A 10,886-nucleotide genomic window follows, 5' to 3' on the forward strand; every position below is an offset into this window, starting at 1 on the left:
ATTTGGGCTGCAGGGTAGCGTGTTGGTTTAAAGCTTAGGGGAAAAAAGTCGAGATGCTGGGGTCCGCGTGGAGTTTGCATATTCTTCATGTGGATGTGCAAGTTGTCTCCAAGCTTCCTCCCACAGTCCAAAACGATGCTTGTTTGGTTCACTGGTGATTCTGAATTCACTCTTGGACTGAGTGTGAGAATGAGTGTTTGTCTTGTTTATCTTGGTCCTGTTTAAACTGGGAACCATATCCGTGTATTCTTCTCTGATAGCAGCTGAGACAGGCTACAGCCTATTTTGTAACTATTCACAATTCCTCAGCATCTTAATACAGACTAGATTTCACCACCACCTTCTAACAAGAGCAGAGTCCTGCATACTGCCGCCTTTCAATAACTTACACTGAACATAATGCCAAGTCCTCACATTTTAAGCCCCTTCAGAGCTGACTAATCTGCACCATTACCAAACTCCTGTCATCTGCCATTTCAGATCAGCTGCTGCCAAGATTCTGACCCCTCACATAAAGCCCACCACCTTATGGGGCAGCCTTTGCATTGCTTCAACTGCTTTCTTCTTTGACAACTTTAAACTACTTCAACTAGCATTTAAAAAGTAACTCAATTTTTCTTTAAATGCCATCAACACTTTCTCTTACTATTTCTAACTAAATATCTCCTGTTTTATCATTTGACTGTTAAAATGTATATCATTATCTTTGTGCTTGTTGCGTAGTCCTACCAATAGGATCAGTGAAAAGAAATTAATCTATATGCATCAATAAAATAGTATCACTGACTTTTTATTACAGAATGCTGTTCCTCTATAAAGCCCATGAACATATACGCACTTTTTTGTAATTATGATTATTTTATTAAATAAACACAATGTCTTGATCAGGCACATACATCATACAGTCATACTTGGGAAAGATTATCAATCGGGAGATATGAGTAACTGTAGAACAGTGCAAATGGTGACACTCCCGCAAGCAAAACAGAACTAAACAAAATCATTGCAAAAATAAAATTTAAAAAGTTCCCTGATGACGTGCAGCTACTGCTCCTGGGGAAGAGAATGAAAAAAAAAAAACAGAAGCAGTCAACAACACAGGACTGTTGATTTAACATGGAATAATTACTTCTGTAAATCTTTCCTAACCCTCTCGAGCTGCTGAGAATGCTTTTAATTTACTGGTAACTAAAATCTCTTCTTTTATTTGCATACAGTAAATAAGTTTTCTTATCTAAAAACTTTTTATTTCTTAAACCATAAAACAGAATTTAGATGGACAGAATTTTATATTAAAAACCAAATAAAAAACCCAACTTGTTTATGTTTCGTGTTGTTAGGCAAGCTACAGGTAAAAACCAAAGGTGTCATCTAATAAAGGCGGTTAAGATCTACACCTGTTACGCTGAAATATCCAAAGCTAACCAAACAAACCTTTTCACTTCTGTGCAGCAGGTAATGTGACCTCAGGTCAGTCTGACAGTTGGCATACGCCATGCCAAGTCCAGCTCCTGAGCCAAATGAAATTGGCCACGTGTGTCCTACAGACAGAGAAAAATATCTTCTAAAACAGTAACAATAACAAAAGAGAATTAAAATGTAAAAGTAATGACGTGTGGAAGCTTCATCATACCCTGTTAAACACTTTTAATTGTATTTTAAAAATCTTCATGCTCTTTGTTTTGCTTTATATGACAGCTTACGAGGTCATATTGGGAAGGGAAAAAAGTATTGCAAAGAAAGGATGACTGCAGCTGTGTAGGCTGAAGCACAAACAGCAGTATATGACTAATCCTACTGCTCTAATAAAGACTGAGAAAATTCAAACTTCAATATGTAATACAGCAAGAAAAAAAAAAATTCCTTCAAACTACTTACTTTTGAAGAACAGGACAGAAAACACAATCCCTAACCCAAGCCCGGTACCTGAAATACAGATGACAAGGATTTTGTCACATTTCAAGTTTATAAGATTACTGTATTATTTGTTTCATTTAGTGATATCTAGCATATGTAATGCTTGCAAAATGTATTAAACATATCTTATGTAATGCCTGCCTTTTATTTCACTACTGCCTGAAACTAAAATGGGTGAGAGGATATGCATTAGACCTCCAGGAAATTGTCAGAACTGTTGCAAAAAAAAAAAAAAAGAAAAAAGGGTTGAATGGATAAGAAGTGTTTATTAGTCCAGATCCTCAGGACATACTGCGCTTTTTTTTATGTATTAATACTTTAACAGACGTCAGTCAGACTTTTTAAAAAAAAAGTTCTTAATCAAGTTCTTTGCAAATATTCTATCAACACCTTCATTTAATTCAGATGCGTTAAAGTGGGGTTACCTTAAAACATCTTAGGTATTGGAATCTGGTTACCAGTACTGAGAAACTTGTGCATAGAATATGGTGCAACTACTTATCTGCAGAAGTCAGATAGTTAGTTAAATAAAGCGCAGCGATATGCAGTTCAAGTGTGTTTACACCTGTTATGTTTTACAGATAAAGTAGGGGTACACCAGAATCTGCAACACCACTAATCAAAGAAGTACTAACAAACAAGCATGAAGAGCAAGGAACTCTCCAAACACTGCATAAAAATAAGTCCAAACCCTTCAAATCAGTTATAGCAGGGGTTGCCAGCTGTTAGCCTCAGGGCCAGTGTCCAGCAGGTTGTAGATGTTTCCCTGCTGCAACACACTTGATTGCATGTTGCTTGTTAAGTTTTACACAACCCCATTAATGAAATATTCATTTGGGTCAGGTGTGTTGTTACAGAAAAAAACATCTAAACCCTGCTGGACTGTCTGGAGTTGGTGCCTGGTTTAGAGGCTTTTTAATGTAACCTGTGGGTGTAACTAACATTTATCCATCCAATATACCAGTATATACAGAGTAACATTTTTTTCTAAATATTTTGTCTCACAAATAAATAACTAAGTGTTAGAACAATGTCGTGGTTCATGCACACTCGAAACACATAAATGACTAAACACTGTTTTGCATGAATTCAGTGAGTCAATATTAAGTTGATGGAGTCTGCCACCTGCTGTCTATTCTAGCTAGCCATGGGAACTAGAGATCTGGTCTGTCATAATGAATACGTCATTGTAATGGAAAATAAAGGTTTATTTTTTATTATTAAAGTATGACAAAGTCAGGACTGACCAATACGGTCTTATAAGATGCTATCATTTATGTTATATGGAAGGTGAAAGTGTGGGTGAATCATCAGCACTTTCTAGAAGGCGTTTCCATTTGTTTTCTTCACAGCAACGTGAATCTATGAGAAAAACTATTAATTCATACGCAAACAACAGCATCAGCTAATGGTTTTAATGGAAGTAAAGAATAAACTTTAATTTGTTTGCAGAATAAGTGAAGGTTATCGATACGTGACAAATAATTTTAATCGTCCTTTATAAGCCCTTTGTGGCTAGCTAGTTAGCCTCTCGCCCAGTCAATGACAGCAGTGGACTACAGGATAAACTACTACTTATGGTCTTTCTTCACAGACATTGAAATAACCTTGTATATTATATATTCGTGTATATTTACCTAGTTTAATGGCACCATCCGCCAGACACCGGTCCCACTTTTTTCCCAGCTCCTTCTCAGACATACTGAATCAGTTTGCTCCGGGGGGTAGAAGTGTCAAATGCAGCTCAGGTGATGCTTTCACGTGCAGTCGGAAATTGTGTAAGTTCTTGAGCATGAAAAACAAAACAGCAAAGTAACGAAGAACTACCGTAAACTTTAGGGACACTGTAGTTTAATATTCAGATTTGCAACTGATGTTCTTGAGATATAGGTTCAGATAATTGTCAATAAAGACGTGTGTATGCACATGCGTGCAAACGTTGATTTACAGTTTTCCACCGGAACGCAGCACCGTGCTACTTTTGAAAATCTCGCGAGGTTTTACAAATAGAAGCGTTCAATGACTCCATCCTGAGGTACAGAGGCTAAGGTGTATCCCGAAAAAAAAGCATGTTTCTACTACAAACTTTCTAAATTTAATTTTATTTGACACAAATTTTTTGTGATCATAACATCATGTTTAGTCAATTAACGCTGGTTTCCTGAGATGACAATATGCAGTGTACACATACATTTAAAATACACACAAGTTGGCATGTTTCAAAATTTTTTACTACCAACTAAGAAATGCAATCAGCTGGTACATATTACTCCGCATCCAAATGTGACAATTACAAATAGAAAATCTGATACCAAAATAAAATCCTTTCAAATTCCTTAATTGAAAATGACATTTTCAAAAAAGTGTCCACTCCTCTGCAGGCAAATGTAGGTGAAACAGCAAAAAGTTATTTTCTTGGCAACAAGAAGTCTTGGTGTTATATTGAGTTCAAGTTGGCTCATTAATAGTTAGGGTAATTGTGGGCATTGTACTCATTGTGAATGTATGTGTATGCACAGCAAAAGAGAACCAAAGAGGTAGAAACTGTGTTGTTAAAGACTAAATATGTTTTCACATAAAAGCAAAAAAAATCTCCATTGCATTTGAAAGTCTTTACTCCAGAATGTATTTGTCTGAAATACACTGTGACAACAAACACCTAATTCAAATTTACACATGTGAAATTCATGGCTGCTATATTTATACAGTTACTGCACAGAGTGATATTATCACCGTCCCACAGGCATGTTTCTGAAAGCCAGAATGCTGCAGTTATGTCCATTAAAAATTATGCTGCAATGTTGTCACACCCATATGAGGCTACATCAATCAGTTTCCTGGTTTTGATTTATTTTTCGTTTTCTGGTCCACCCACAGTTCGTCCTAATTTGTTTTAAATCAGTTGTTGGAACCTGGTTGAGAGGACTCTTCCCATGCTGTTGCTGCTTCTGGTGGCTGGTTGGTTTCTTCTCTAATCTTTACTGACCCCTTACTGATGATCAAAAGGTCTCGAAGCTCCTTATTTTCAATCTGTAGAAGGAAAAATAATTAAATGATAGAAGCAAGTGCATGCAGAATGAAGAATATACAGGGAAAGATGTTCCTACTGTCCAAAGAGAAATGGAGGGTTGGAAAATTCTTTAATTAGGGGAGCGCAAAGGTTCTTCAAAAGTCCAAAAGTTGCATCTAATCCTACAATGGAGTTATCTTCTATTGACTAGCCTTGAAATACTAGCATAACCTTGATAGTGTTGGATGATTCTTGGCAAACAAAACTGTGTCATGGCTGAACAACTGACATCATTGCAGGTCAATATTGAATTTTTTTTTCAGGAGAACAAATTACTTAAGTGTAAAGACAGTCAAAGTTAAATGTGTAAATATTATCCCTGTTTGCTTTACATCACAAAGTAATAAAGAAAATGCTCCATAGTTTAGTGAAGTAGTTAAAGTGGAACTATTATGTGCATTTCAGGCTAATTTATTTTTATTTCTGAGACCAGAAGGGCTGGGATTGATCGAGTTATTGTCACAAATCGCTTTATTTACTTCAGACTGACCCTCTCCGTAGGCTGTCAGATCAGCCTGTGGGCAAAACGAGTGGATTGAGACTCTTCCGCATTAAGCCCCGCCTCCCGCCACTGCACTACATCGGGAGCGCGCACCACAACTGCTTTCGCCGTCATTTTAACATCTCATACACAGAAGGATTAGGCTCATATGAACTCAATAAAAAACACAAAATACAATGTCAACACATAGCATCCAGCCCTACATGTTGGAACCTGAATCCGACCCTGAAAACAAAGTGTAAATCAGCAACCCACAGCAACGAATGCAGCAGGATGTCTCTCTTTGGTAAACTCACCAGCCATCGTTCGAAATAACTTTATCTGACGTTTTCCACCCGCCTGATGTATTTGTATATGCCCTTGTTAACCAGTAGAAGGTAACCAATCACCGAACCTTATCCCCCGGGACGTCACAAGGATTTTGAAGTAGAAAAAAACTCTCTAAAACGACGAGTTTTTCGTCGTCATGGAAACCGAACGGAGAGAGTGCTGGAACTCAAACTCAAACTCAAGCATGCGTTTAGGTGATAAAAAACAGTGTCGTTCACATTTCTGATGAGGATTCAACACTGTAACACTGTAGAAAGCTCAGAAAACTCCAAATACCATAATAGCACCCTTTTAAACAATGTTTATCTAAAGAAAACTGAAATTAAATGTTCAAATATATCTGATTCGGATAAGGTCAATGCTTTTTAAGCATCAATGTGATATGATTGTTAAAAAAGTATTTAATTTAATTTCAATTTGGTTTTGTTTCTTTATTTTCACTGGGTCAGTATTATCAGTTTTCAGCTATTCCGCTGAAGTGCATTTGGAAATGTGTTTCTAAATTCTCTATTTAGGATGAAAAGAAAAATGTTGAAAACCATTTTATAACGCATATTACATCAGGTCCAGATAGAGGTCCTGTAGACTTTTCCATCTATTTTTTCCTGAGAGAAATGCCAAGTTAAGATGTAATATTTATATAATGTTTACAAAGCAGAGAATAAGACATGTTGGTTCTGTTTATTACTTTGATATCAATAGGAAATAAATAAAACTGAAAGAACTTTAAGTAGTGTTCATGCAATTTAATACATGTTTATTGCGTTGAAATTAACCATAATTATGATAATCTTAAAATTATGATTCATTCTTTGACAATAATCATACCAAGAAAATCTGTAATTGAGACATCCCTGATGTGGGAGCAATTTCCAAAGACACAAATGTACAACAGGTCTTAGTTTGGATGTGTTCACCTCTAGTTGAGCAAGTCTCTCTTGAACAGAGCAGTAGCGCTGATCATCCACCTGCACGGCTCTTCTCATCACCTGGCCCATCTCACATATCCTCTCCACCTGGCCCTGCACTTCCTAGAGAACAGTAAAGTTGCAAGATTTTTCAGAAAACTGAGGTATTTTAACATCATGTAAAAAGTACTTGTGAATGAACATTTTGACATTGCAAGAAAAAGCTGCTGTACTTTAGCGTGATCTTTATGAAGGTTGAGCACTGGTTTGGTGTCAAGCTCCTTCTTTGCCATCATTAGCTGGAGCATCTGCTTGCGATATCGGCCCATAATCAGCTCTAACGCATACTGGTGTTCTTCAAGGGAAAGCCATAATTCTGTAAAGACAGCCATTCACTGGATTAGTACAACAAAACACCAACCACTCAATGACAAAAACAGATGGAGTGATTTTTACCTTTATTTTCCTGCTGCAGTTCCTTGATTTGAGTGTTTTCCTGAGTCAGCAGGACATGAGGCTTGTATTTGGTAAGCTCTTGAATCTCTGAAGTGTCTTCTGTGTGCTAAAAGACAGCAGTAAAAGGTGATCATTTATTTTATATACATGCACATTATATACATGTCTGTATGTCCGTATGTATGTATGTATGTATGTATGTATGTATGTATGGTTGTGCTCATATTTATTCATACCCTTTCATTAAAGAAGGAAAAAAACAGCTGCCTGTAAAATAAGCTGAAATTGACTAATGTAATAATGAATAAACATTTTATTAAAATCATTACATCATTTTCTAATTCTGGTTCAATAGTATTATTTTTGTTATATAAAAAAGCAAACAAATAAGATAATTTATTACACATTACATAACTCATAAACTAATATTTTGTTGAACAATCCTTTCATGTTTCTGCTACAGTCAGGTGTTTTCTGTTCCTCTCAGTCAGACTTCTGCACCTGTTGACAGGTATTTTGTCCCACTGTTCAACAGAAAAATACTCTAAATTGTCCAGGACAAATTTGTTTTTTTTTTTTGTTTTTTTCTTTCTTCAACTCAATTAAATGAAAAAAAACTGTCTTATATTACTTTTTTAAGTCTCCAGTTATTTGAGTGACTGTTGTAAATTCAGCCTTTTCTTTAATGAAAGGGTATGAATACATATGAGCACAACTGTCTGTCTGTATATATGTCGTTAGCTCGACATATGTGAAACATACCAGTTTAGCTGTATTAAGACGTGTTGGTACTACTTACCTTGTCTGGAAGGGCATTTCCCACCTCCCTCATGCTCTGGACTCTCTGACTGAGGGCCCCGGACTGCTCTATCAGACCCTCCGCGGCTGTATCATGTTCTTTCAACCTCTCGAGAAGAGTCCGAGCATCGCCCAACACTTTTTCTAAAGTGCAGGCCATTTGCTGGAAACTGACAAGTCGTGTCTGTAACGCAACGAAGTTTTATCGAAATGCCAACTAATCGGAGAATGGGTCGTACTGTTAGCTTACTGCAGCTATATCACCGAAGCAGCTCCAATATCTCTACGTTATAGTGTGCATGCTGTTTAATGACCTAGGTAATCGTTTCTAATTAAACAGAAAATGAATAAAACATAATAAAATAAGTATTCCTTTTGTCGTCAAGTCTGTCGTTTCCCTGTGAGTCTAAAATACATGTACGTCATTTCCGCATCTTGTCCCTCAACCCCATGTTTATATGCTGCGTTTAAAGACAGCTGGGAATACACACAACCTATTCAGAAAAGCCGAAGAAAACTTTATTTTTTGCATAACCAAATAAATACCTGTTTTCAATCGATATTTTAAAAAATTAAGTCAATCTTCAGGTACCCGTTTTGTATAACAGACAGCAATCTCGTGCCATTTTATTATTTGTTTTCTTGATATTGGACATTTTCAATACTGCACTGAATCAAAAGTTATTCAACTTAAATTCAAAGAAAAACAAATGTTCCTCATTTGTTTAACCATGCAGCTTACCATGTAGTAACCACGTTTGTAGATCATTCAAAGCAGCGCTGAACGACACAAGAGAGAAAAAACAATTTTAAAAAAAAATGAAAAAGGAAACAAGGAAAAAAACTAAGTGCTTTAGAAGTTATATTATTTTCATCGAGTTACTGGGAATGCAGCAATTTTCTTCTGTTTCTCTCCTTTTTACGCAGTGTAGACTGGCTTATTGCTGCCATATACTGTTTAGTTCTGTACTTTTAGACATATCTTCAGAAATATTTTGAGTACTTTGTTAACTGTAGACTGTAAACTGTTTTACTATCATGATAGTAAAATAATCAGATTTTGAACAGCTCACTCTTTGATGTAAGTTAAATTTCTTGTCCTGTAATTGCTACTTTCTTCAGGTTCCCATGCTCATATGTACATTTCCTGCTCATAAAATACCTAAATTTCTCATATTAATATACGAATGCCCTTAGCTTTTGTAGGTATAAATAATAAGTTGATTTGCTTATGATGGGTTTGTGGTACAGTTTTGTCTGGTTATACCTGACTTAACAGTTCAGTATTCATCATATGAATTACATTGTGTCTTCTACTCCTCCTCCATGTGAGAGGAGCAGAACATGCACAAGATTAAATCCATAAACACTGTTACTATTGTCTCCAATTCATCTCATCCATGTCTCTTTGCCATTGTTAAGCAAATGACCTTAAAATCTTTTGTAACTGTTTTTACTTTTTTGTGACAAACTTGGATCTCTCATAATTTCCAAACAACCATATTTTATTCCATCCATCTCAGCTGCTATTAGACAAGAGGCAGACTACTTTTGAGGTCCAGTACAGACATACAAACAACCACTTACGTTCACACTTGTGGCAAATGTAGAAACCAATCAACCTAACATGCATATTATCGGAGTTAGCTAGAGTACATGGAGAAAAACCACACATGCAAGGGGAGAACAAACCTTACCAGCTGATATTCAAACCAGGAACCTTTTTGGCTGTGAGGAAATGGTGTTGCCCACCTTACCAACATGCAGCCCATTAAAAAAAATTCTTCCATCTCAACTTAAACAAAACTCAAATACTTATAACTGGCCTTAAGAGGTCAAATCACTTTATTGACCTTTTCAGCTACTTTAGGACCACGTTCAGGAGTCTTGGTGTTGTCTTTGATCAGTATTTTAAAATAAATCCATATTATGAAGGTCATTCAGATCTGTTTCTCAAAATATTCCAAGAATCATGTAACTAATTTCAGTCAATCTCATGGAAACTGGTATGTACCTTGTTATCGTCATATTCAGAATACAGCAAATGTTTCTGTACTTGTCTCATTGAATTCTCTACATCCTGTCTTGAACTGGTTGGTATGCTGTATGACAAAACTTAATTTCTATTAGTTTGTTGTTTAATGAATAATTACTTTTTGTTCAAACTTATATCCCTCGCTCATGCCCTCCTCATTCTGGTTTTATGACAATGCACGAGGATCTTAATGTGCATAACTATGTCCATTGAATTTCTCCACCTTTATGTTGTATCATAGTGAATCTGTATGGATCAAGGATAAAACACTGTGGACTATTACAATAAAAATCTATAACACCAACTTCCTCTACAGCTTTTACCAAACTTTAGCATGGTTTCTTTTTACACATCCAAAGAACTTCTGGTGGTGATCTGGTCATATTGCATTTGTTCAGACAGTAGAGATTATCAAATCAAATCAAATCAAACTTTTTTTCTTGAGCACTTTTCACGCCACTGGCAACACAAAGTGCTTTACAAGATGAAATCAAGTCATAAGGATTAAAACAAACAGTAGATAACAAGACATTTAAAAACAATAAAGACGCAAGCTCTTTCCACACACTCATAGACACACAAGGACAGATATAATAATGATATAAGCTTTCTATTAATTCTATATATTTATTCTAAAGTCATATTTATTTATTTTTATCGACATGTTCATTTTTTTAACTTTTACAAATAGGAATGGTACGACATAAGAAACTGTTAGAAAATTTAAAAAACAAAACAAAAAAAAAAACTGATATAAACTCAAACATATTTCGCCTGTTGCAGCAGATATATAGCACCATGATATATTTTCAGCAACATGGCTTGTAAACGCGTAGATGTCGGTTGTGGAACCTGCAGAGCAATGTGTAA

The 10,886-nt window shown here is 35.9% G+C and overlaps 2 protein-coding genes across 2 annotated transcripts; both read right to left on the reverse strand.

Moving 5' to 3' along the window:
* Positions 1-846: 846 nt before the first annotated feature.
* micos10 (mitochondrial contact site and cristae organizing system subunit 10) lies at positions 847-3,658 on the reverse strand. The gene is made up of 4 exons (XM_079238776.1): positions 3,555-3,658; positions 1,879-1,926; positions 1,435-1,541; positions 847-1,053 (listed from the first exon to the last, which is right to left on the reverse strand). The coding sequence occupies exons 1-4, from the start codon at positions 3,616-3,618 to the stop codon at positions 1,045-1,047; spliced, it is 228 nt and encodes a 75-aa protein (XP_079094902.1). The 5' UTR covers positions 3,619-3,658; the 3' UTR covers positions 847-1,044.
* Positions 3,659-4,074: 416 nt separating this feature from the next.
* On the reverse strand, positions 4,075-8,380 carry sike1 (suppressor of IKBKE 1). Its single transcript, XM_079238781.1, has 5 exons — positions 7,983-8,380; positions 7,184-7,289; positions 6,961-7,103; positions 6,737-6,850; positions 4,075-4,947 (listed from the first exon to the last, which is right to left on the reverse strand). The coding sequence occupies exons 1-5, from the start codon at positions 8,139-8,141 to the stop codon at positions 4,816-4,818; spliced, it is 654 nt and encodes a 217-aa protein (XP_079094907.1). The 5' UTR covers positions 8,142-8,380; the 3' UTR covers positions 4,075-4,815.
* Between the last annotated feature and the right edge of the window lie 2,506 nt (positions 8,381-10,886).

The sequence above is a fragment of the Telmatherina bonti genome (genome assembly GCF_933228915.1).
Source record: "Telmatherina bonti genome assembly, chromosome: 4".
In the NCBI taxonomy this organism is placed as follows: Eukaryota; Metazoa; Chordata; class Actinopteri; order Atheriniformes; family Telmatherinidae; genus Telmatherina; species Telmatherina bonti.